A 27,892-nucleotide genomic window follows, 5' to 3' on the forward strand; every position below is an offset into this window, starting at 1 on the left:
ATCTTCCTGATAGCCTAATACACTTGGAAGGGCTAAGGAATTGAGTTAATCTAGGAATTATTTTTAAATTACCCCAAAAAAATAAAATTAGGTGTTAATCATTTTAATCCAGAGTAGAAATTTTCTTAGCCACTAATTTAAAGCATACTTTTGTGCACAGAAGTGCCGATTTCAGAAGTAATGATTATCTTTGAGAGTCACACCAGAATAGTTCTGCCTTCTTCTTCTTCTATAACATTGTTGGTTGCTTTTTTAAGACTAAATACCATCTAAAATATGCACTGGGAAAACATGTCAGTGAAGATTTAGCCCACGACAGAAAAACTAAAGATGATTTACCAAAAAAAAAAAGTCCAACTTTAAGGCGTTTTGGTTAGTATCTCCATTAATGTTCAAGATTTACCAACTCTAAAGTACTTTCCATTTTGAAAGTGCTTTCCAAACACTCACCTACAGCTATTTACTTAAACATGCCTGTTAAGAGGGTTAAAGGAATGCATGGGGAATGTCTCTCTATGGAGGCTGACCAGCCTTTTAATAGAAAATATTCTAAGTTTTCCTTTTCCCTATTGTTTAAATCTTAAGCAGTAATATTTAAAATCATGGAGGAAGGAATAATCTAAATATATTCTTCATAGTTACATCAGCACATTATAAAACTGTAACCTGATTTCATATTTGGCTAATGATGGCATGATTTTAAATCAACCCCAAATATTCTCTGTAACTCTCTTTCTAAAGTCTTTTTTTAAAACAAGCAAATTATCTATCAGACTTATATGTATTTTATTAATTTTCTGTGTTGGCACTACCTGGTTTTACATAATTTTCCAAAACAAATAGTCTCTTCAATATGCTTTGATTTTAAAAGTGCATCAAAACATAGTTCTATGGAAATAGTGATTGTTTTAAAATTTTTAATAAGAGCTTATTCAGCTACTTCATACTGTATTTCAGAGGGATTCTGATTTGGTTATATTTTTGTTATATTTTAATTTTTGCAAAATCAAACCCTAAGAACATCTACATCTGCCTCCAGTCATAGAACATACTTCCATAATTAAAAAATATAACAAAACAACCCACAGAAGAGACAACCCCCCCCAACAACCCAGTAATCAGACAATAACCAAAAATGCTTCTATTCATTTTTCAGCCCCTCTGGATAATTCAAACTGGGTGTGAAGTGTAGAAAATGGCAGCAAAACTTTTTAGAACTCTCAGACCTGAGGAATAGCTTCCTTAAACCTTGCCTTTTCAACAGAGCCTTGCCTGGAATGCCAGTTTTACCCATGACCTGTTTAATCAAACGGTTAAGCTCACCCACTGACAGGATGATGCTCAGCTTCCCCCCAGCCGCATCCCAGCGGTTCAGCATGACGTCCCTCCCTCAGTTTCGGCTTTCAAGCCAGTTCCTCCCAGCACCCCGCCGTTGCCATCAGGAGTGTTCTGAGCAAGCTGTGCAGGCCGGCAGACCGGAGCTGAGAGGCAGCGTCGTGACTCTGCGTGGGGCAGGACACAGAGCACTCACCAGACCTCACGCCAGCTCCGACAGCGACTTTCTGTGTGGCCTCCTCCACTGTGTTTATTTCGGCCACCTTGGGTTTGTTAGCTGTAAAAATGGTTCAACTTAATTTTCAGCTTTACTTTTAGAAATGCCATGTGGATTAGGTTGTCAAAAGTCGGTGCTTAAAGGATGCAATGTACCTGAGGGTATTTCTAAAGTAACTTCTGTGCCACAGTGGTTGCTGTCATCTTGTTCTGCAGCAATCATGCCACAGCAGCTGGACTCGTGAGAGAAGATGTATAGTTATAATCAGATCAGTAAATTCAGAAGTATACTGTTATCTTTTTCTGCTTGTCCACAAGAACAACAAAACAGCACATCTTGCATCTCCACATATTTGCTTGTACAATAATTTCTCATATATGTGCACAATATGTGACATGCCCCACGTGACACATTTCTGTACTGGCTTATTGTATATTCTGACAGCACCATGAGAATGCAACAAACTGGAATAAACTGTTATATATTCTACTATATTTAATAATGGGTGGTCTTGAAGGGGCTGGTTAAACGTATGGGTGCTTAGAGAGGCACAGGTAGCATTTAGTCTACCTTTCTGTGAGATGTTGTTGTCTTAAAACTCTCCTTGCTAACAAATGAGCTCTGTTAAACAAATAGGACCAGTACAAAGTACATCAGTATCAAATATCCATCAGTACATAGCTTTTTGATATGAAAAAATCAGGTTCTTGTTCCTTTGTCTCTAAAACACCCACACACATGAACTCATCCACTGAAGTCAGTGGAGTCCATGATGTGGTTTAAGCTGTACATTTGCATGAATATTTTCTGTACCAGGGCTAGCCAAAATTTAATGACCAAAATGTCTGAAATGATTGGCACCTGGAAAACTTGGTCCAAAATTACAGAGCTTTTTTGCCCGGTGTGGCAGGCACACCATCTGCAGCTGCTCAGACTAAATCATTTAAAGGAAAATGTCTAGAGACAGCTGTAGGTACCTGAGAGCACTGCACCCTTGTTTTATGTGCATACGATAGAGGTGACAATATTTTCTTGTTTTAGGAGACTTCCATTTGTTTCCTTGCTGCCAAAGAGCATCAGAGCACTGCTGAACCTAAGAGACCACTGGGATAGTCATTCAAAAGTCTGTGAGTGGTCTCAGCAAAGCAACTGCTCTACTGAAGAAAGAGAGGATGTTCCTGATCATATAAGCAGTGGAGAAGAAGAAAGGCAGACAAAGGTAATGGGGTAGAAGAAATGGAAGAATGGTGAATTGGAAGATGAGTGTTTATGGAAAGAAGAGTCTAGCTGTGTTTTTCCCTTTCAGCTTCTAAAAGTTGGTTTACTTGAAACGGATCTCGCTTCTGAACTTGAGGGAAACTACAGAAACCTGGTGCTTGAGGATGACTGTCATGAATTTTCCAGTTACCTTGACTTTTCTTTTTTTGGACTGTTTTGGGTCCACTTGTGGTGTAGAACAGGAGAAAATAATAAATGCTCTATTAGTCTTGGCTACCTACATACTGAAACCAGCCTAAAGTGAAAAGGGAACATGGCAATGAAATAATTTAGTTTACCCAAACAGATGACAGACATCATTACAAGGACTTGACTATCAATTCATTTAGAAATAACCTGTTTGAGTTAATTTTTCAGGTGAGCTCATTTATCACTGAAATGGTTTCTGGGGCTCTATGCTTTGTAACATGAAACTTGATCTAGAAAAGAGCACTTATGAACAGGTTTTTCATTGTGACAGGACCTGGAGCACTCTGACATTTCGATTCTGTATTTGGGATTTATTGGAAGAGAAATTAGAACAATTAACTTTAAAAACAAAAAACAATAACCAGAGAAAATGTAGAATGCTGAACGTTAGAAATAATAGATTTTGTAAATGCTTCTCTTCACCCTGCTAAGTGCCCTTACAGATTGGTCCTTTCCTTCACATTTGTTGCTCTCATTCCAGCAATTCTGCAACTGGCTTGCAAACTTCACACGTTCCCACTGTATAGGAGGCTTTTTAGGATACATCCTACTGTCACGCTGGAGGCCTGCCTGAAGGATCTCTGCAGTAGCCTCCAAACCAGTATTCTTACCACTCTCTGTCCCTCTCCAGCCCATCTCCTTCTTGTGGAAGCTTTCCTGAACTGGTGCTGGGGGTAGAGAGGAAGGGCCTGGTGTGGGGAGGGTGTCCCAGTACATGGAACAGTTGGTGAGCCACATGGATACCCTCCATTGCAAACATCATTTGAGTAGGCATGGAGTGGCCAGGATGGAGTCAGTGACGCTGGTATTCTCGTTTTTTTCCCACTCCCATCGGTCATTTTGATACACTTTCACCTGAATGTAAGCAGCTAGGAAGAACTGCAAGGAAAACACTACTACACAGCACATAAAGAGCATTCAGAGCCCTTCTGCAGGTACAAGGCAGCGAACAGCTCTGCCTGCAGCAGAAGTGCATGAGAAAATAGAAAAGCATTTGTGCAAATACCTTTCATATAATAAACCCAGAGAATGTAACTGAAAAAAAAAAAAAGACAATAAGAAGGATCTAGATCACCTAAAAGAAGAGATTATTCTGTAATAAAAGAAGAGAATGTTACAGTCAGAGCTGTCATTAGAAAAAGTTTGTAGGAAGAAAGAAGATCTGAGATTGGAAGTTCAAATGTTCTCATCTGAGATGTGAAGAAGAGGAGAACCAGAAAGATGCCAGAGAAAACATGTGGAGAATGACAAAATAAAATATTTACTTAAAATAAAAAGGAACAAAAATACTGTCAGAAGTCATGAGAGATTTCACTTTGTTCCTGTTCTGCATACCCGAAGATAAATGTTCATGTTCCTGCAGCCTATGTGGGCATTTTTTTTGATTATCACTGATCCTTATTCAGCTGTCAGCAGTAACCAATGAGTCTGAGCAATCAAAATGGCTACAAAGTCCATAAATCTCTGTGTAATCTCAGAATAACTGCTGCAGGGGGATTATGTAGAGTCAGAGAATAACTATAGACAGGAAGAAGCAAAGAATTTACTGATTTATTTCTTCCTCCTGACATGCAAATTTTCCTTTTAAGCAGGAACCAATGTCTTCATAAGACTTTGATCTTTTCCTTACCCTCACGCCAAGCAATTTTCTGTATTATTAACATATATAAATAAATAGATACCTGTGTTTCATTTTCAACCTTATGCCAAAAGATAATAGTGAAGAACATGGCTGAGATACAAATAGATGCCTCTGAACAAATAACTCAGTTGGCCCAGATCCTGCCTAAAACTTCAGGGAAGCTGGAGTAGGTTCAATAATCTGATGACCTCAGTATCAGTCTTTGCCACTGGCTAAAAGGTCCCGTTCCCTTCCTGTGTTTACATCCTCTCTCCCTTGTGTTCTCCTGCTGTTTAACTGGTACCAGCTCTAGGGTCCACTGATCCTCTTCAAGAGCCAATTCAACTCACTCACATGGCAGAAAACCAACGCAGCTGCATTTTTTTTTCTCATGAAGGGACCTAATGAGCACCACAGCAAGGTAGGAGGAGAGGAAGGGAAAGAGAAGGAGCAGAGGTAAAGAGGAAACGCTATAAGGCAGGGGAGAGGGGGGCAAGCAAGACCTTCCCTTTTCCATTACTAGAAATGGGAATTACTAGACCGGCTGATCTGCTCATGGAACTACAGGCCTAATGGCATCTTTCCTGGGGCAAAACATCAAGCAATCACAGCTCTTAACACACTGACAGAATTTATAGACTAAGGATCTAAAATGGACTATATATTGACTATAGATATATATATATGGACCGTAAATCATATGATAAGGGAAGTAATCACAGTTCTTGTGTAGTCCACATCATTTATTGCCTCTTATATAAAGAAAAAATATTAAATAAATCAAACAATAAGAAGAAGCAAAACCAAAAGGGGAGTCTCCCCTAAAACTCTTCTCCCATTAACATCAACTGTTTTGCTTTCCAAGAATTTACAGAATCTTCTCTGCTAGCCTGCCCTCACTGTGAGCCAAGATCAGAAAGCTGAGCCAAAGTGGGATTAAGTCGTGAATCTTTGTTCTCTGGAGTGCTCTGTGGAACAAAATCATAATATCATTAAGGCTTACAGTGTTCTATGAACAGGAAAAGGGGAGAAAGTCTGGGTTTTTACTGTGCTGGGATTAATTTAAACTTCAGTAGTATAAAATCTTCCAATGTGCAGCACAGTAATGACATATATTTCTCCTATTTTCTTCGCTCTGCGCCAGGCTTCCTCATTCACTGCTTATAATGGGACCACACGCAGGATTGAAGATACTGCAAATCTAATTGCAGTCTGGATTGAATTCAGGGTAGAGTAAAAAATTGTGGAGGGTGCAGCTGAGCAAGCTTTCTTCATCACAGTTTTAACTAGATGTTTTTCTTAAATATTTCCAATGCTATTGATGCCTATTGTTCATGAAGCTTTTATCCAGTATTTGAGGTTAGTGAGAATTTATGGCCCTTGGCACAGTTTTCAGTATTCTAGAAAATAAAAAAAGAAATTAAAGAGTTGACCATAAGCAATGAAAATTGCATATAGGTTTGCACTGTGAAGATGACAGACATTATTACAAGGACTTGACTGTCAGTTAATTTAGAAATGATCTGTTTGAGCTCATTTTTCATGTGAGCTCATTTAATCTCTGAAATGGTTGCTAGGATGCTATACTTTGTAATTTGAAACTTGCTCTAGAAAAGAGCAGTTGCGAAGAGGTTTTTAAACATATTTTCTTCTTGGCAGCCTCAATATGGTGAAATTTTTCATGCAAAATGGTTTTTATTATATCAAGTCCTGATCTTACAAGCACTTATATCTGGACTTAACTTTATTCAGAGTTGCAGTATGATTCATGTTAGATCTCTGAGTGAAGTTAAGCATGCATGAAATGGGTCTATTCAGCTGGCCTTAAATTCCTGCTAACTTTCTGTGCCTAATATTTTCTTCTTGGTTGGCTCCCAGCAAATGTCTGTCCAGGTCACTACTTAGACCATGGAAGGCATACTTCAGTGGTCACTAGCTTTCACCACTGAACAAACACAGAGACTTGTGTAAAATGGAAGATGTGTGAATATGAGTTGGATTGCTTAAAACCCCAGTGAGATGATGAATGGTGCACTTTACATGCCTGCATGGCGTATTGGCAAAGTCCTTTCAAATCCTACTCCCTGGCAGTTTTTAGTAAGTCTTGTGTCTTTCCTCTCACCTATTCTATGTCAGGGTGTCTTTAAACACTTACAGTCTATTCTAGAGGGTGCAAATGGAGCTGGGATTCCAGCTGCAAGCACTGGAGATCGCTCTTGACAGACATGGCTGGTTGGTTTTGGCAGAAGCAATCCCCGCAGGACCTTGCCTCATGCAGAGCAGGGTAGCAGCTGGCTGCTGCAGGAAGCACCCAGGAAAGCAGTCCTGAGTAAGGGGAAGGAGTAGGGAGAGGTAAGCAGGCTAGAGAGCCCTTAATCCATGCAGTGGAAGCAGCCACTGGAAGGAACTGGTCTGGGAATCCCAAATAGGGAATGAATACTAGATTTGGTTTGTATGTCAGAAAGAGGAGATTTGCAGCTTTCTGCTAAGATTTCTGAAATATGTACGTATACCTGCAAGTATAAATTCTTAGCTGGATATTTCTGATATGGCTAATAATTGTGTTCTGTGGTTATTTGAATATTATGCACTGAAGACTGACAAGTTTGCTACCCAAGAGGCCTGACTCTTTATCCACTTATATCTTTTTTGTAAGTGACTAGTTAATGCCAGGGGAATTAGTCCCCACTTGCAATAATCTTGGCTTAATTTCTGAAGTGTCAGAATGTGACCAGATAAGTAAGTAGACATGTAAGCTGAGAGACGTGGTGGAATCCTGATTCAAAAGATGACAGGAATTATGTTCATTGCACTCTAGCTGTGATTTAGAGAAGTATTTACAGCGTAAGAAATGTGTGTTACATGCTATTGTCATGAAAAGAAACCACAAAACACAGGGAAAAAAGTCAATTCCCTTTTTGGAACATCTGGGAAAGCAGATGAACAGAAGGCTGATCCTGAGGAGTACACAGGAGGCAGTGATCTGCCAGGCCTCTGCTGATATTCCTTCATCTCTGTTTTTGCAGTATCAGTCTTGGTACAGTAAATGAGTAACCGCTGTCAGCTTGTCCTGAAGACTTGGGGCCCATGAGTGATCTTGGGGCTGCAGGAACAATAAATTGCCTCTGAGAAACTGAGGAAAATGTGAGGATAAAGACACCACTTACGAGCTTGAAAGGGGAAAATGATGGGCTGGAGGGACAGCATGCTTACTGTCTGTTCTGAAGGTAACTGAGGGAGAAGGGGGTGAGGACAGAAAGGATTACTTTGTTCTAGTGTGGGACTCTAGAAAGGGATAATGATCTCCACATCCGGAAGCAACCATTAATCCAAATCTTTATAAACTGGTTTTAATCAATAAAATTCTTCTACCAATAGCACATAAAGCTCTGACTAAAATCCCCTCACTAGCAATCTGAGAGAAGTTGACAACCATGCAAATGCCACCCACACAGCTGGTGTTTGTGGGCCCAGAAATCAGGGCATGCCAAAAACCACAGGACAATCTCTTAAAACAATAAAGCAACTCTACTATTCCCTCCTCCTCTGCTGATGGGGTTATGGTGGCTCCCAGGCTGGCTGTAGTGTCTCTGCACTCCTCCTTTGAATGTTCCAGCTCCCTGGGTACCCCTCTCCTTTGTGTGGCATAGACCCACCCCGAAGCCAGCTGCAGGGAACCCAGGGTTTTTCGATGTCCTCTAGCCAGATCTGTTGGCTCTCCAGAGGCTTTGCAGCACAGACTGGCTGGAGCAGGGCCCGAGGATGTGAGCTGGTGCCCTGGGAAGAAGGGAACAAGAGCAACATGTCTCCAGGGAGCAGAGATGGAAGTTCCTGTGTGGTTGGCAAGTACCTATTACAGGAGGATAGAGGCAAGTTTTGTACTCCTTTCCTGCTCAGGATAACCCAGGAGTCTAATTTAGACAACTACAGCCTCAAACAGAAAACTAAAATGCGGTGCATGTGACGGCTGAGGTTCTGTGCGAGGTGTTGAATCACTTCCGTGTCATTCTTCTATATGTGCAAATTAATGGATTTAGTATGAAAAAAAAAAAAAAAAAAAATTTGAATGCTGAATAAATACCAGCACTTCAAATAAATATGTACTCTACTCTTCATTGCTCTATATAGGCCTCTAACTTGCTCACGATGCTGCCGCTGTTGTACTGTGTAGATTGGCTCAAAGTTATCATAACAATGCTCATTTCTTATATATAAGGCAGTGTAGGAAGAACTCTCTTTTAAAAAATACCTAAGGATGGAGGATAAAATAGACAACTTGTATACAGATATTTTTAGCTAAAATAACTTGATTATATGAGAAGGTTAGGTCTACAAAGATAACAGATTTCTTCAACTGTTCCCATCTGTCTTGTCCCTATCCTGTGTCAGCAGGGGGAAGTAGTAACTAAGATCTTCTATGGCTTAGATACTAAGTGCTTTCATTGGAGTATTTTTGTCCGCCCTCCTTTTTTTTTCCCTCTTTGACATCAGTAAGAAGTTTTATTTATACACTGCTATGAGATATTATATCTACTATGGAAAATTACTGACAACTGCTTTGTCAGTGGTGCTTATGTCCAAGTAAATCTGCTTCCTTTTACAACATTTTTGTTAATCTGGATTAAAATACTGCAGGTGCTACTCAGATTTCTACTGCCTGCAAGATAATATTGTTTCAATTAGGCTGATTGCTATAACAGCAGTTTTCTAAAAATTGCAGTGATGGTGGCTTCGAGGCATGCAGTGTGAGCAAGGACACCTCTTGTTCCCCATCCAGCTCCCAGACTGCGTCGTGCCTGCTCAGAGCGGAGCTGGTTTAGCCCCACCCTCTGAGCAGTCCAGCCTTTATTTATATGAAATCTGTGGTCCAACTGGCTTCAGATGGCGTGTGTATGTGCGTGTGCCTGCCTTCTGAGTGTGTGAGACGAGCTGGGATCATGAGCCAGGGTTGTTCCAAGTGGTTTTAATCAGCAGCCCATTAGAGGAGAACGGAAAACTTCTAACAGGATAAGAACTGAGTAAGTAAACCTAACTTTGAACTCGCAATCTGGACAAAACAAACACAAATGAAAATCTTCATAGTCTGTCAGTTTGCAGATAAATGATCACTTTTAGAGACAAAGCTGTGCATGCTGACAGGAAGGAGGCAATTTAAAAGGACTGGAATGAAGGAAACTGTAAAAACAAAGTGGGAATTGAAAATGCAAGAGAGAAAAAAACAGCAAACGATTGTTCACGAAGTTGGTACACTCTCTTACTCTTTTCAGCTGTGGACAGGATGTGTTAAGCTTTAACCTCTTGCTTTCTTGGATACTATGGTTGAGTAGTTCCTTCTGCAGAGGGGGTGAAGATTTCTGCTCCTCACCTGTCTGCCGGCAGCTCTGTTCTCCCAAGAGCTCAGCGTGGATGAGCTCGCTACGGCTCCTTGCGGAACGCCCCATGACACGCTGCTGTTTGCTGCGGCTCACTTGTTGTTTTTTCACAGGTTGTTCCCGTACCCCCATGGGAGGCTACTTCCCAAGCTTCTGCTCCTCTGGAACCCGTGACTTCTTGCCAGGCACCAGGAAAGAGCTCAGCAGCAGAAACGGGGGAGAGCTCTCCATAGTTTTGGGTAAAGCGTGCCTTTGACTTTCCTCACCCTGGCAAGACGTGGCTACTTGGACTGCATCTGCAATGTGGCAAAAGGCGAAGTGAGGACGGCAAAGAGGCCATGGTTTGTGGGCAAGTCCCCAGGTGCCGCAGGCTTTGTCGCCCTCGTCCCTTCCTTCTGGCCTTAGTGGTGGCCATCTGCTTGTTCTGCCAGACCCTGACTCCTCTCATGACCAGCAGCATCCTTTCGGCAGTTGTTAATGGGATTGCACCCAACAAACTGACTAAAACACAGCAAGGCAGATACAAGGAGGTCTCCCCAAGCAACACTCACTGCTTCCTCCCTGGCAGTAATTCACAGACAGTGAAAAAGGTAAGTCAGCTGGAGCAGAGTGCTGAGCAATAATTAGCAAAGCGAGGGATAGCGAATCTGGCAGGATCATCTGAGTCCAGCTAAAATTAGCCTAAGCTTGGAAGTCTGAGATCTGTATACAAACAAATGGGTGATCTAATGACAGCAGCATATGCGCAAGCACATCTCCATTACCAGCTCCTCAGTGTGGTGTTACTAACACAGGAATCCTGAAATCTTCAACTGAAACATGGCATAGCTCTGTGACTCCAGGGAGATTTCAGTTTGCTGCACAGACCGTATTTTATTTTGGCTTTAGGAATCGGGTCAGAGGCTTTACAATAGAGGCACATAAATGAGGAGCCGGGGGGGTTTCATGAGAGTGATTGAGGCTGTTAATTAGCACCGGGACTGCAGCTGCCCTGTGTTAAAGTTATCTGCTGGTCAGTTTTGAACTTTACTGGGATTCTGCTGAAAAGCTGAATTTAACTGCATTTGAGAAATAAAAAAAGGGCTTTTCACATTTTCAAATCATACTATTTACTTTGGAATCTTTGTCCCACAAATTTTACTTTGTCCTTAGGTTACCTAGCCTCATGTTTATTTTGTATAGGCTTCCTAGAATGGGTGTTAAACCTAACAAATGCAGACAGTGTTATTTTAGTTGGAAAATGTAGTTCGTTAAATGGTCCAGACTGAGGCAGTTATTTTTACTCTGGAATCTGTGATCAGCACTGGCACAAATGTTTCAGGTTTTCTTCAATCCTACAGAGAGCTGCTAATAGTGCAGCAGATATTGCACCGTGAAATTATCATTATGCTGGCATTTTATTTACAACTGTATCAGGACTATAAACATTAATCTGTGACTTCACAGATTATGGACAGCATCCACATAAAGCAGTTCAAATTAAAAAAAAAAAAATTAGAAGGCCGTTTCTTTGATTAGACAGGGTTCATGGTCTGAAAGGTCAGCAATATTGATTTCAGGAGAGCAGTTGTACAGTGCATCTTCTGCAACAATCAAAAACAGATATGTGAAATAACTTTGGCATGAACTCTTTAACCTTAAGTCTTAAAAAATGGATCCTTTTTCTTATGAAGGTCAGAGAGATTTATCTTATGAGTTGCAGAAATCTACTCCATGCTGCATTTGTCATAATTTTATATTTTAATGACCTTTTAGTACACTAGGTAACCAGATTTAGATTTGTTCAACATTGTGACATGAAGAATTAAAATTTAAAGGGAAATAAGCACAGCTGACAGATACGGGTCACATTGTGCTACATTTTTTGACACGTACAGTCCACTCCTTTTTACTCATTGCTATTACAATGGCAAAGAATATTCCATCTCTTATCTTGGACTACCTAAAGTCTCTAAGAACTGGTGAAATAATGGCAGAGTTTTGCTACTATGCTGTTTGGCTGAAAATATCTGTAATTTCTTCTTTCCCAATTTGCCTGAGAAAAATGCAGATTGACGTTGAACTTGGTGTTCTGGCTGTTTGAAATTAGAAGGAAGCTTGTGTTTTTACAACATGCTGTACTTACTGCCCTCCAGCATACATGGTCGGATGTGACTATCACACGCACATGCGGAACCTATAGTGCAGACGTAAATGCATATGTTAACCCTTATAGGTATGTTTTCCAGGGCTGTGCTACTCTAACACATTATTCTTCAAGTTCTGAAGACCACCCATAGCTGGCTCCCTATTTGTCTTGAAAGTTTCCTCTAGAGCATGATGAACAAAATGTCTTGCACATGTTGGGATGTTACTCTGAGTTGCTCTCTGTTCCCAGAGAATATTCTGCTGGTTGTGTGGGCCGAATAATAATCTTGGGGAACAGAAAAGACAAACAACTCCAAAAATCTCTACCACTTTGCTTTGAAAGTGTGTTCTTGAACTGCATGTTTTCACCCAGTGTTTATTCACATAGCTGAACTGTTATCTTACTTGATTTTATTGGGTACCCAGTAACATCTAAGACAGATGTCATGGTTGAAACTTTATGCTGTTTTATTTTACAGTCACGTGCTCACCCACAGTAGCTAGTTTGGAAACAAGTTTTCGTTAAAGCTCTGGTTTAAGTCTTCATGTATGAATCTGGAAAAACACTTTAAAATACAGTCCAATTTATTCACATTTTTAATTAAGTTACACATATATTATTAGTCTGTAAACAGTCCAACAAGCAAATTTATTAAAAAGAATCTATTGTACAGTTGAACACTGCACATGTTTTATGAAATCTAAGTTCATGAATAAATTTTAAGAAAAAGAAGACTCTGCTGGAGATAATATTCTTTAGATAACACCCAGTGTTTCTGGGGTTTGAGCCATAGCATCTGTCACACTGCAGAATCTCTTCTGACTGGGATGGGGCAGGTTTAATTCTTGCTTCCTTCAGAGAAATAATCAGTATTGTATTGAGCCTGCTGTGAGAATTTGTTTATGATTGTTATTGAATAAGCAAAATCCCCTTCCAAAGTCTGATAATTTCTCCATTCAGAGTATGCATAGCACTAAGTGCCTCAGAAAAGAAGAGCTGATACCTTTTATGAGATATTGGGGGAAGCAGAGGGGGAGATCTGAGGAAAAGTGCAGATTTGCCACTGCATCTCTGATCTCAAAATTCATCTAATCTTGGGAAGGAAAGTTCCAGACAAATGCAGAAAACGCATGGGGCTGGAAATTGCCAATTTGATCTGTAGATGTGCCTTACTACATACAAGATGCACTGGGATGGAGTCATTACTGCCAGGCACATAGTGCAATCTGTCTTTCTAAACTGCAAAAATGTAGATTTCATTAATTGTCTGTAAAATCTCACAGAGCTCATAGTATCTCTCTCCCAGGTATCACAGGTTACAGGAGTTCTAAAAGCTGCTGGAGAGCTGGCCCTGTAGCCTTATTTCCACATGAAGAGACAGCAACATTTCCTAGTATAAAATTAAATGTTAATATCTGTAGCATGAAAAATAGAAGGCTTATCTCTGAATCTTCAACAGTAAAGGCATTAGAGGGATATACCACACCCAGCAGCAGGCTGTCTTCAGGATCAGCCAGGCACATTTACCTCCTCCATGATGAAATATTTGCAAATATATATAGTAAGGAGAAGAGTTGGTGCTGTAGCATCAAAACTGAAATGGGTATCAGCAAAAAAAGCGACATACAAGCCCTCTGTGCAGGGTTCACTGGTATCGTATTGTGCCAGAAATACCTTTGGTACCAGCCAGATGTAAAACGATTACACTCATCTCAAGTAATTTAGTTCTGCTTCTCAGCCAGTTCTGAGAAGATCTAATTAGCTGGTTACGCTGAGTTTCCATTCTGAATTCATTCAGCCAAAGCTAATTTAGGTGTCTCTGCATAGCAGTGTTTTGCCCAGGTAGACATGGTACCTCTGCTATTGGAAGGACACAATGTTGTTCATTTGGTAGTCACTGTTTTGGCATACTAGCTCTCTAACCATGGCCAAGGTATAAAAAAATTAGATTTTTTAAATTTTAAGATGGCTCTTGAAGGAGATTATTTCATGGATACTCACAAGAGCCTTGCTTCACATCCCCTGGCCGTTTAAGGCCAGCTGAGAAAAAGAAAACAAATGAGATATGTAGCTGATTATATGATAATTTAATGAGTGGGTGAAGCTAGCATCTTAATAAATGAAATATAACAGATATGGTGAAAAAAAAGCTGTCCTTACTTTTAAGGCCCTCATATTGCTACCTATGTTTGGTGTAAAAGATATATCTCTAAGAGGGACTATAACGAGGTGAGCAAACAGGAAGAATAAGAAAAGTGTTTTTATGGCTTTATTCTGAACAAATAAACAAATAGGGTAGGATATCATTTACCGGGAGTGAACAGTGTGAAAGATAATGATAGCTTGATGTGACCATATTTCAGAGATACTGTGAAGAAAGAAAAAAAAAAAAAAAAAAAAAAAAAAAAAAAAAAAGAAAAAGGGAGAAAAATCTTGTTTCCATACTAATCAAGATCTAGAGGAAGATCCAGCTGAACACCTTGCACAGGTTACAGGCCCAGGTACATATATTTGAAAACTGGGAGTCAAATTACTGAAAAGCTGAGAAATTGTTCCTAGACCTTTAGGACTCTGGACATCCAGAGTGGATGTATCCTCTCTTTACTTGAGTGCTGTACTCTATCTTGTCAGAGCCAGAAAGCTGGGCTTCATAGTCAATGGAAATAACTGCCTCTAATGCAAAATTCATCATGACTTAATGCAGACATTTAAAACAGATTGGATGAACTTCACCCTCTGAATGCATGTGTCTGTTTTGTTGTTTGTTGTTTTTTGTTTGGTTGGTTGGTTGTTTTTTTTTTTTTTTTCCTATCAATTTTTTTGATGGAATATACGTGCTTCAGTCAGAATAAGTGGGAAACAAAGGGGTCAGGGGCGGACTGTCATGGAAGAAGGTGTGGGGAAAGGAGGCAGATGTGGGAGGCAGAGTAGGGAAATATGGCTACAAAGTAATAGTATCCTAATAGTACCCTCAGAAGGCACAGAAGAGATTGTGCACAGAGGGATCTAGATTTGTGCTGGAGAAGAGAAAGGGAGAAGGGAATGCAAATGGAAAGAAAAGAAGAAAAAGCTAATGGGAACTTTTGAAATGTAAATATGTGAAAAAAGAGAAATGAAGCTGGATGATAGAATGAGAAGGGGTGATTTTTGCTATTATGCAGAAATGGAGTGTGGTGAGAGCTCGGATAGAAAAGATTACATTATGCATAATAAGGCTTCATGCATTTTACAGTAAATTTAATCTTAAAAAGGCTACTTATTTTATAGAATACAGTAGGGGGATGAGAACTCTTTTCTCCTCACAAAAGAACAGAGGACTTCGCTAGTATGAAACCTCTGTTAATAGAAAGTAATCGCAGATGGTATGGTATCAGCAAGTAGTTTCCTTGGAATGATACCATATTCACATTGCACCCTATGAAATCTGGACATTTTTTTCCCTCTTTTCAATGCAAAATGCAAAAGGCACTGAGGAAACATCTATTTTTATTGTGCAGATAGCTAGAAATATTTTGGTGATAAAGGGCAAGGCTATTGTGGTAGCACTCAGGAAAGGGGGACAGGGTGGAGGCTCTTTGCAGGAAAAGAACTTTGAGAAGGATGCATCAGCAGCAAATGGGAAAAGCAGGCAGAATTTCACTCATGCACTTCATTGGAGCCCTTTCCTCAAAAGTAGCTGTTTTGATAAGATGGTAGGATTGGCTTATCGTCTGTTCTCAAGACATAGATAGCAGTTGGTACCATGAACTATGTACAATCATAAAGCAAAGGCATTTTGCTAAAATAGCTCTGTACCTCCAGCTCAGAGTGCTGGTGATGACTGTGCAAATAACTCCAGTTTTGCTCTTAGATTTATGAAGTCACCAGAAACCAGCCATCAAAGTAGTGCCAATAATCTAGTCGCTTGTTCTGTATTTATTCAGCAAACAATTGGAAGCAGAATTACATTCCAACCCTTTCATTCTACAACCCAGTCCTTTCTGATTAGGAAATCTAACAGAACATAAAGCCAACACGTCTAAATATCCTTCAGAAAGTGAAACAGGAAATTAACCTCTCTGTTAATTCTTGATACAGGATCTTTGTACACTTCAAATGTAACTGTAGTATGAACAACTTACTATTTCTATGAACTATTTCTATGCAAACATGAAAAAGAATTTAAAAGTCACACTTGGAATTAATAAAGGTCTGTGCAGTCCTGTAAATGAACCATTTGGGGCATTAGAACCACATGCTAAGTTTTTATTATCGCTCTTCTTATTAATGTGGTTTAATATTAGTTCAGTAATTTCTAGGAGTCCCACCCATGGATTTTTTTTTTTAATGTTGTTGTGCTAGGTGGTATTTAGCAGCAAAGGTAGATCTACAGTTCTTTTTCTGGCTAAGTGGGAGTTTAGTCAGTTTGCTGCCTGTGAATACTGCTAGTAGTGCCAGTGTTGTTTATATAAGGCTCGTTCTCTTTTGTGGTATTTCTGTTGCACTCCCCTTTCATACAGAGGCCTTTTGGTTTGCATAGTGACTCATATATCTCTTTTGCAGCAGCCCGGTACCTGCAGAAAGCAGTGGGTTAAAGTAAATTGCAGCCAAGTTGTTTGGGGCTGTTGGACAAGACTGAGAGTCTTGGCTAGCTTGGTGTAAAAGAGTGGCTGCCTGTAACCAACACAGGGACCAGCGCCACCAGAACTGGGTAGCTGAAAAGATGATTCACAGTTTTTGAGTTCTTTCCTGTGACAAGCTTAGGCAGACATGAGTTGGGCCATTATGTTAGGAAGAAGAATTTTGTTTCTGCAGTTGAAGTAATGGTCAATGAAATTCTATGGCAACAGTTCAAACTGTATATTTGCTTCCTTGCCAGGCAGAGACAATACATCAATATTTATGGAATTATGCAATCTTCTTGGAATCTGAAAAAACGCCAAAGAACTGTTTTTCTCTCCTCAACTTGAAATATCTTTGCTATTTTCTTCTTGGACAAAACAACAACAGTAATTATATTTTATAAGATTCAGTTACTGACCAAACTTCAGATTTTTGGAACAACCCAGAAATTCTGTACAATAAAGGAAAACTTCAGAGACTAATACAATCAATTATATCTTTATACATTCATCACCTATAACTGGATAAACTGGTTTCAAGTCAAATGTCAAAACATTTTCTCTTTAACAGAGAACTTCACAGCTATGTGGAACTTGCAGACAGACAGAACTAAGAATTGCAACTCAGATAATAGATGTCTATTTTCAGTTGGACAAGGATGGTTACGTAATTCTTGAGCTTTCGTATTATATAAACTGGTCTGTTTGTCTCATTTGTTAAGACCTCAGAGGAACATACATTTGATTTGATAATTTTTAAAAATCCATAATACATTTTATGGAGCTCACTTTGTTTTCTTATGTGTTTTTCATGTTATTCTATGAACTGAAAACAAAATTACAAAATTCATTTTTATGCATTTTTATTCCCTTTACACCCATTGTGGTTTGTTTAGACCAGTTGTTAAGGCTGTGGATCATCTGTGTGACAGCCTGTTGCACTAAAATGAGGTCAGTGACTCAGCTAAGTGCAATGGTTTGCGAGCTGTAAGAGCAGGTATGTCATGTCAAAGCTGACATAGGCCTCATCCTAAATCATGTGGGAAATCTAAGCTTTGCTGTAAAGCCTCATTAATTTCTGTGGAGACAGCCACACTATTCTCTAGGTAAGACATGGGCCACAGATGTTCTTTACCAATCCCTTTCACATAAGTTGTATTGAATCTGTATTAAACTGACCTGCTAACAAATAACCTGAGACTTCAAACTGAGGAAGAGCTAAAAAATGGTTGGAAATGAAAACAGCTGACCACTTAACAGTTATTCTCAAATATTCAAAATGTTATGGATCTTTTTCTTGGTCTAAGCCTGCAGCATATTAAACTTATAGGAATGCCAAAAAATCAACCATAAAACGTCAAGATATGTGAACAGCTTAATTTCATCTATTGCACTCTGTTGCTTTTATACCAGCTCTCTGCCCAGACTGCATTTTTATGATTGAGAAACATTTTATAAAAACCAGCAGACTCTATAAGTGTGTAAACATGTCTGCTATTGCTATAATACTGAAAATTTTGAAAAACATCCAATAGTAACTAGATCAGCGTGGCCAGTGATATAAGGCATTTTATATAGGGCTTTGGAAAAAATTATGGATTCACTTGCTACAAGCATGAAATTGGCCAATTTTTTTTTTTAAATTCTGTGTAGCTAACGGGTAGTTTAAAATAAAACAAAACAACAAAAAAAAAAAACACCGTACATTGCACTGGCTTGTCAAGAAAACAAGAGATTTCAACAGAGAAAACAAAACATTGCATCTTGTAACCTGGACTGCAAATAGCTCTGAAAGGAAAGGGCAGAGGAAATAAATTTGGCAACACTATGCATGGACCTCAAGCAAGCACCGTAAAAGGTGTTGAGCTGCTTCATATTATTTAATAGTACCAGATTAGAGATCAGGTCAAGCTGTTAAATTTAGGACCCTGAATTGTCTCAGAGTCCCAGAGATTTCGTCATGGCTTTTTGGGAAGCTAGTGGATGAAAGCACCTCGTGCCAAGCGCCTGGGCAGCGGGAGGGGAGGCTGGGTGTGCAGATGAGCATGTCCCCAGCCAGGCCTGCTCAGTCCCTCCCATCCCTGCAGCAGGAGGTTTTGGACACATTTTTACGTGTCTCTGGACTGGGTGCCCCAAGGAAAGCCCTCTGGAGCAGCTGGTGGTGTGTTCTGCGTGCGAGGGCCATCATGACCCTCTGAGCACCCATCAACGGCGCCTGATGGGAGCTGGCTGCTGCGTGGGCCCCGTGGAGCTGCTTGAAGCCGTTTGCCTTTGTGTTTTGTGGAAGTGACCTAGGTTAACACCAGTGCTTAAACTTCCTTTTTTTTTTTTTTTTTTTTTTTTTAATGCTATTATCAGCGTTCTCTTGAATATTTGCCATTGCCAAACCAGAGCGTTATAAACATTTCTGCTAATCCCCAGGGAAGTGGGGAAGAGGTTGTCTGCAGGCGGGAGGGAGAGCTCCCTTCCCTGATAGATCCTGCTGCAGGCAGGCTGCCATGGACCAAGGCCTCCGGCCCCCGGGCCCTCGGGACATCTCGGAGCCAGTTGGTTGCTGTCTCCCTGTGCCTCGCTGGCCAGGCAAAGGGAATGGCGGAGGGCACAGCTTGGCCCCCACGTCCAGCCAGCACTCGCAGCCACCAAGGTCTGTTGCACCAGGCGTGAGCTGCGAGGCAGCAGCCGGGCTGGGGTGAGCCTTGTGAGAGCTGTCCTTGAAGTGCTGCTCACAGGGGAAAATAAAGTCTTTGCTGGGTGCTTGAGGTAGAAGCTCTTAAAGTCTGTTTGAAGCAAAATGCTTAAGGAGTGACACTGCAGGAGGCTTTGCTTTTTTTGGAGAAAGGTGTCTTCTGTTTGCATGAAAAAAGCGCGATAACCATTAGCGAGCACACAAAGAGCTGCCAAGTCCAAGGCAGCACCCTGACACCATGCAGCAAACACCCTCAGCCGCACTGAGAGGGACGGGGAGTGGGACAAGCCATAATCGGCAGCTAAAGCTGAACAGGGATGTGTCCTGGGCTGCAGCCCCTCCGTACTCCTCACATGTCCTCAGTTCACCCCACAGTACTGGCCACTGCAGCACATGTGGGATGGAAAATGGGCTTTGCTTGCAAAATAAAGTGAGAGATGTCTCTCTCCTGATTTTCTTCCGCGATTCAAGTGAAATGGAAAGTGAGAAGTGTCTGGCTGGACTGCCCACAGGAGGAGGGAGAGGGAGCACAGGCGGGAGGCCAGGGCAAGGGCTGGATTTAGGAACAGGGAGGGAGGGAGGGAAATGGAGAGGAAGGGCTGCCAGCAGCTGCTGGCGCTGCAGGAGAGCAGGAAAGAGAGAAGATAAGAGGAGAGGAGGGAGGGGGAAAGTCATAATGGGAAAGAATAATAGGTGCTGTGGTGGGGAAGGGCAATCTGAGATGCTCTAACGCTCTCCTTGCCACCCGATTAATGTGTTTTAAAAATGCTGGGATGCCAGGGAGGACTTCTGACAGGTTACCTAACACCGTTCCTGTGACTTCACCCTGTGCTATTTGTTCTTCTTCCGGCCAGCATGTGATAACCTTAACTTGAATATCCTGGTGTATAACGTAGTTTTGGGTTGCACATTTAGCAAATGGACTTGGAAGACTCTGACAGCATTGTATCGAGATATTTTTCAGGATCCCCTCATTAACAATGCTAACCTTTTCCATGTGGCATGTCTGCTCTGGAACAAAAGCAGACATGGTGTTAGAGGCTCAGGGCTCTGAAATTGTTTGTGCCCCTCACTGCCACAGAGAAGCTTACATTTCAGCCAAGCATAATGTAAAACTGCATCCTGTAATTGGGGAACTGACTGCAGAGAAGAGTGACTTTATCGCTAGATCCCAGGCCTATAAACAACTGGACACATCTTGAATGACATTTGTTTACATCAAAGCATCTGTCTCTTTTCAGTGTGGTCCACTGTGCAAAAAATGGTGGTGCCTTGTTTGTGTAGCACTTCCTATCTCCAGAGATAAGCTTCCTAAAATTAGAAGTTATTGAATAACTTAGTTTTTAAAGGGCATACTGCTGACTGTTGCTAGGTTGAAATTCATGAACTTGACAAGAACTTATTTCATGTCCTGAGCTGAATCCCTTAAGTGCTGGTATGTTTCAATCCTAAAGACAAATATTTTTCACCAGAAGAAAATCTTATCTGTTAATGGTGTTTTTATTGCAAAGGAACAGCTAGACTATTTCAGATATTAGTGACCTGTTTGCCAGTTGGAGCATCCTATTTTTATGCCCTATGTAAGATATAAGATATCCCCCCTTTCCCAAAGAGCTGATGACAGTGGCCCTGTAATTCACTCTTTTCAGAACTTAATGTGCAGATCACACTATCTCTGTGCATTTGGGGAGGCTCTCTTCCATTATTCCTTGCAAGATGCTCATATTCCAGGCTATTATACAGAGGAAGGGTTTTCTCTAGATGCGATTGTCCTTAGGCACTACGTGGGAAGATTGTGAATGGTAGACAACCCCAGAGTTTCTTGGGATTCATTGGAGACATCATGCACCTTTCTACTTGCCCCTATATGCAAGTCTCTCTGCCAGACCTTCTGTGGGCTGGATCGTGTTGGACTAATAAGGCAATAAGGTACTGACAAGGTAACATTTAATTTTGTAGAGGCATAGCAATCGACGGTACTTTTTAGGATTCCTCTGAATGCTTTTACCTCAATACTCTTCTTACTTTTCTTAATCACACTGCACAGCAGAACTCAGACCCCTGCACTTATCTTCTGTGTAGGACCCACATTCCTTGGAACAGTTGACATGGGACTCATCAAGTCCTCCCTGCTAGGTGACCCACACATCAGCCTGAGGCCATGGTCAAAGTCATCCGGCAGTTACTGTAACCAGCTCAATTGAGCAGCCCAGATTTCAGCCAAAGGTGTTTCCATGAAGAGAAGACCACAGTTTGAAGATCCTCCATTGCTACTCTGAGCTTTCAAACCCTTGCAATATCAGTCCATAATGAGGGTAGAAAAAAATGGAAAGGCAGACAAAATGGAATTTGTGGTTAGAAGTCCATGATATAAAGACAATTCTTAATTATACCAGAAATATTTCCCAGATAGTCACAGTGACTTACTAGTTTCTTTTTGTGAAAAATAACTATATATTATACTGCTGTCCTATCTTATAACCATTGTCTTTGCATTGTGTTTGCTGTAGATCGATGACTCCATTCTCCAGAACTTTGGAAGCCGTACGAGAAGAGCAGTTCTGTACGTGCCTCCTGCCCACCGTGAAACAGACCGCCAGCTCTGTCAGCACATCCTGGCAAAACATGGATATACAGTCACAGTCCTTGAAAACAGGAGACTGATGGATGATCCCAGGCACGAGGGCCCTTATCACAGTAAGAATAATGAGACTTAGTTAATTCATTAGTTACTAAATGTTAGCTATTTATTCAGCATCCTTCCTCGGAGGTAAAGCTTATAAACCCTTCAATGTCAGTGAGGATAGAAGACAAATTCAAGCCCTTCTCAGTTGTGCAGCTAGTTTTCCACAACTAGATGATTCTTCTATTAGATAAATCATTTTGTAAAAAAATGCAGCAGAGTGATTCATCATAGTCTTGACAACCAAATCAGATCAGTTTGGTGCCTGATGACTTCTCCTACCAACTTCATCAATATAACTGAGTGATTTTCAGTAGAGCATTTCATAACAAACCAAATACCTGCTACATTTATTTCTTTCTCACTTTATCTCTTAAAGAAATGTTGTATGCATGAAGGTATGCTTTTTACTCCAGTAATGTTTGGATTGTTCTGTAAGCTTGTTAAAGAACACAATAGTTCCTGTTGAAATTTGTTCCACAGTCAAAGCAGGCTACTGAAGAAGCTTGATGTCTTGCACAAGGGACTGTAGTTTTGTTGTGTGGAGTTATACTGTGCTTGATAGGGGAGCTTTGGGCACCACCTATATATATATATATATATATATGCTGACCATGTTTAAGTGTTCTTAGATACCTAAGAGGTATGAACTGAAACTGTGATCTCAATTTGGTCTTCTGTTGGAAGTCAATTTCGGAACTGCAAGACTTTCAAACAATACACAGACCACCATTCTGTCTATAGAAAAATCATGTAGCTGGTTATTTCTCATGCTAAATGCAGTGCCGCTTGCATCATTCAGGCCTGCAATACATTCCTGGGGTTACCAGAGTGCTCAGTTTTGCTTTGTGCTTTAACAAATCAGAGTTGTTTCATAGGTGAAAAACATAATTACTTAGCATTCTTGAGGCTGCTCAGAATTCCACCACTGATTTCAAGTTTCTTTAAGAAACTTTAAAATGAAGTACATGCTGTTTTCTTGACAGGCTGTACCAAGAAATATTAAATTGCTTTCACCTCACTCTTTCATTTTAATCTGGTTCCATAGGCACCTTTCCAGCCTCTCCTTGCTTTGGGTACTTTCCATCTCTTCATCTTTCCATCCAGTGACAAGACACAGCATGTCTGCAGGCTTTTCTAATGTCACACGGGCCTTAGAGAAAAAGATGGCATCTCTGGGGAACATGTGCACCATCTCTGTGAAATACTTTTGTTTCAAATGGCCAAGGAAACGGATATGCCATATTCAGTTATGACCAAGGGGGAAAAAAAAAAAAAACAAAACAAAACAAAACAAATCTGTACTAGATTTTGCTACAATAATGAGCTCAGGTTTAAGTTCTCCAATACAGATTTTTACCCCCCAAACACTGCCTCTGCAGAAATCAACTTAAGTGTGGGTATTTATATTTTACAGGCTATCACCAGTATTTCCTGTAGCATTTTTCCAGTAATGAAAAAGATAATAAAAAGGTTTTAGGTATTTTCCAGGAACATCTTGCAGCTTCCAGCAAATGTTGGCGTATGAAAAAAAAGTCAAATGCTTGCCAATTTAAGGTAAAGAGTAAGACTCTGCTAATTCCATTTCATAACAACATAAGTCTGACTTTAACTATTCCCTGTGTTACATAAGTACCTATCTTTAAAGTTATGTTTTAAAAGCAAAAAGTACAAGAACATGTCTGCATACCAAACCAAAGATCTTTTCTTAGCACTTAACAAGTTATGCTCAAATTTACTTTTCTTTGCCAGTAGATGATGGAGTTTACTGTTCTGGATGGGATAGTACTCCTTATTTTGCAAAAGGGTATTTTGAGCTATGCTTTGTCATAATATTTTCCTAATAGGAGTGTTATAAATTATTTAAAAATATGTTCTTTGAAGCCTCTATTAAAAAGATATAGATAATGGAGTGAGAAACATAGATCATGAGTGTTGTGAAAAACCTGTAAAAAGAGTCATTCCTTCTTACTTGGTATTATTTAGCAGCTTTATCCGGTGCTTTTATTTTTGTGCAGTCTGTCTTTCTCATGTATCTTTCAAAGTTCACTCTAATTTTGAAAGGATTTTTTGTTTAGAATGGCTGAGAGCCAGGAGTCTAGCTGAAGTCATATATGGAAAAAAATTCACCACAAAACATTCCTCACTTTTATGTGCTGGCCCACTATTAATTTTGGGACTGGTTCTGCTCCTGTTTGAAACCCAAATGTGACAGCTCTGCACACTGATCTTCCAGAGAGATCCTCCACACCTGGGCTGCAGCACTGTGTTGAGTTCATTGCTGTCAGAGAGGAACACCAGAAGAATAGTTTTATTCAGTGGAAATTTTTCACTTGATACAGACCAACCAAAACATTTTGAGTTTTGGTAACTGGAAAATAGTTGGATAAAAAGGAGAAGCATACACTTTATTCTTACTTTCATGGCAAAGAGACTGTAGTTTATGGGTTTCCTATGAAAAATCCATACAGATGTGTTCTGCAGTAAAACATAAATTATTCAAGCCCCTAATTTTTCACTGAAAAATAGCTTTGTCAGTAAAAAGCAGCTTTGCTTGGACAAAAAGTAGCTGTGCTATCACCATTCCTTAGCAATTAAACCCATATGGAGGGAAAAGCCCATGGACTGATGATATCTGTGCCTGCTCTGAGCTCTTTGAGTTTTCCTTTTGCAGTAGCCCTGAACGAGCCGGTTTTGCTGTAGGGTTTAACATGTCTCTTAGTCTGCTGCTAGGATGGAGATAGAGAGAGGGTACTGTGTTAGTAGCAGATGATGGGATAATCAAGTTTTGTGGAGAGCTGGGATTGCGCCCTCGGGCATGCAGCTGCTGCTGGGGTAGATCCATTAAAGCATGGTCAGTATCCTCAGTGTCTGTAGTAAGTCCATCGTGAAGCAAGCAGTTCAAATGAAGTTGGATAACAGCTGATAGGAAAGATATCAGATTGTATTGGCCAGCACATCTATAAATGGTACGCTTGTTTTGTTTCCCAGCTAGGCAGAAGAAGGTGTGCTTGGTTTGTTGTTCCTTCTTTCCTCCTCCCTTTCTTAAAATGTGAGAATCTGTTCAGAGGCATAGCCTCTGGGACACGTCCTTCATTTCTTAATTCTTCACCTTTACTAATAGTTGGGCAAATCTCAGAAAACTGCAGCCTCCAAAAAACATGTGCAGTTTTATGCTACAAATCTGACCGGACAGTTTTAATTCATTCTGCAATAACCTGTAAAATTCTGTTGTTACCACTAGCTTTTGGAATGGAAAAGATTCTGCATAACCTTAATGATGGCCAGTCAGTTTGGCCATGGAAAAAAACACATCTGCTCAGGCTGTTGGCAAACTGAGCGTAGCATAACATTATACATTTTCTGCTGCCTTAGAATGTTAATTTTAATAATTTGGAGAAAGTTAGTGCAATTGCAATGGATGACTTTAGAAAAAAGAACCATAAACCATCTTCACAGTATTGATTTTACACAATCATTTCCTATTTTTAGAATACTACAGTTAAGTATTTAAACTTTACTATGGCTTCTGTTTGCAGTTTGAGTGACATCCACTGAAGATTAAATTTTAGCCATGCCATTAGAAAGATTGTTACAGTACATATATTGATTTTGGTTTTGTTTTCGTTTTTTTTTTTTGTGATTTATTGTTCCATAAGATAAGTATTGAACCCATTTTAGCTTTGGTCAATATTTACCTCTTGGGTCAATGAGTCTTGATATTTATTTCCGCTGAAATCAATACCAGCTTTATGTCCTATTCATTCACCTGAGATAGTTAAGTGGAGATCATATACTATATATATACCCTTAAATTTACATATACTGCAAAGAATATTAGATTTTAAGTTATTTCATCTTTTCCGACTTTATCAATATGCACTGAATTCTGTTCTGTTTTCTGCTATTTGAAGAGTGTGCTGTGTTCAAGTACTTGGCTGTGTAAATTAAGTCCTGGTTCCAGCAACTAACTGTGAGGAAGATCTGGCTTTTCGCAGATGTGGGAGTGGTGCTTGGGTGGAGCTGCTCCAAGAACAGGAAGGGATGAGTGAGACAACAGACCCGTGGGAGCAAATCCAAGCGAATCTTGGCCCTTGTCTTTATGTGCTGGGGTCAAGAGATCTGTCTGGCATTTAAGGTGGCATCTCATGGCATTACTTAGGGATTACAGCAAGGAGTGAATAACCCCTCATTGTTAAAGCATCCTAAATATATTCAGCCATAACTCATTTTGCTGTAAAACCATGATTTAAGCATTGTATTGTTACAGCAGGTGTGGCCTCTGCTGCCTCCCTCCTGGGCTCTCTATAGAGTGCCCTGTTGCTTCCTTGTGCCCAGTGGTCGCTCCCTGTAAAAGCTGCTGCGGAGGGAATGTCAGGACGCGTGAGCCTGCCGGAGCAAGCACAGGTGTTCAGCAGACGTGGAGCAATACTAGCTGCAGGTTTCTGTCTCTCTCTGGATGGTGCATGACTGAAGAAGTAGTTGGGGACAGATGAAAGAAAATCCTGCTTTGATTCTCTTAAAAAGCAATTTTCCAAGTCTTCGTTAATGTTTCATTTTGGTTTGTTGGGTGTCCTTTGGAAAACTGCTCTTTAAAGAAAATCTACATTTTCCATGGGAAGAAAATGTCTGCATCTGTTCACTTCTATTCACAGTAGAACTAGGAGGCAGAGAAATGTTGCCACGCCAGAGTCAGAGATGGAGAAACTTGGATAAAAACCATATGAGTCACTGGCAGAACTAGGATCAAATGCATGCTCCTTGCTGTATATCTTTATGTTATTCCTTTAGCATATTGTATTACCTCTAATACTCACTATTCATACTTTTGACCAGAGGCTAAATCAGCAAAAGAATCAGCTTAATTACTGACATCTGGTCAGCAGCAAGGTAGGAACTTGCAGAAGAGCTACTTCACAAGTGCAGCCAGTAATAATTTCCTCAGGGTTGCTAATTAGTCCAGAGAATAAACTACAGCCATGGGTTTTGGAGGCCCCAAGGGCCATGTCTGGTGACTATCAGACATTTGCCATACATGCCTACAGTAAATAGGACATGAAGTACTACAACAACAACCAAAAAGGTATGTTAGATATTGGGAAAGCTGTTTTGGGGTAAAGGCTAGTGAAGTAATCAAATGGATCCCCTGGAGCTGTGGAGCACTCAATCTTAGAGGTCTTGAAGTACTATGTAAAAAGATTTTATTGGGTGTATTGTGTCCGCTTGTGGGGTAACAAGATGGACTCACAGGCTTCTTGAAGTCTATGACCAGCCTTGAGAGAATGAGGCAGACAAGAAACTGAAGAGGGAAAACATAATGGTTTCTGAAGTAGATGGAGAGATTTCAGGCATGAAGCAGCTGTGGTGACTCAGAGCTCTAACTGAGCAACGAGGAATATGTAGTTTACAGCATCTTCTTAAAACGCAAAATATTCTCAAAAGCCCAAATCTATGAGAATATATTCCTGACAGGAGTGGGGAAAAGGGAAGGGAGCACAAAATCAGTCATGCTTGGAGTACAGCCAGCTAAAGTTTGAGAAGGTAGAAAGCAGATAATGTATTCTGAAATAGGGATAGTTTTCACTGGATAGCATGTAAAAATCAGTACTGAGAGAACCAAATGTCCTCACTTAGTGAGTGGCTTTCTATGGAGTTTGAAATACATTAACAGGAATAGGTAGCATTAGTTCTAACTTTACTTTTATTTCATTTTTTTTTTAATTATTTTAAATCATTCAGAGTACAGTTAGGAGGAGATTCTACTTACTATTTGTTACAGCCT

General features: G+C 40.3%; 1 protein-coding gene across 1 annotated transcript in view; it reads left to right on the plus strand.

Moving 5' to 3' along the window:
- Positions 1-9,542: 9,542 nt before the first annotated feature.
- CPED1 (cadherin like and PC-esterase domain containing 1) overlaps positions 9,543-27,892 on the plus strand; it is a 153,846-nt gene continuing 135,496 nt past the window's right edge. Inside the window, exons 1-3 of the mRNA XM_033011526.2 lie at positions 9,543-9,658; positions 10,126-10,602; positions 21,938-22,124. Coding sequence (XP_032867417.2) covers positions 10,351-10,602; positions 21,938-22,124 — 439 coding nt within the window. The 5' untranslated portion in view covers positions 9,543-9,658; positions 10,126-10,350. The remainder of the gene's footprint in view (positions 9,659-10,125; positions 10,603-21,937; positions 22,125-27,892) is intronic.

The sequence above is a fragment of the Tyto alba genome, unplaced genomic scaffold (assembly GCF_018691265.1).
Source record: "Tyto alba isolate M040663 unplaced genomic scaffold, T.alba_DEE_v4.0 Super-Scaffold_2, whole genome shotgun sequence".
NCBI lineage: Eukaryota > Metazoa > Chordata > Aves > Strigiformes > Tytonidae > Tyto > Tyto alba.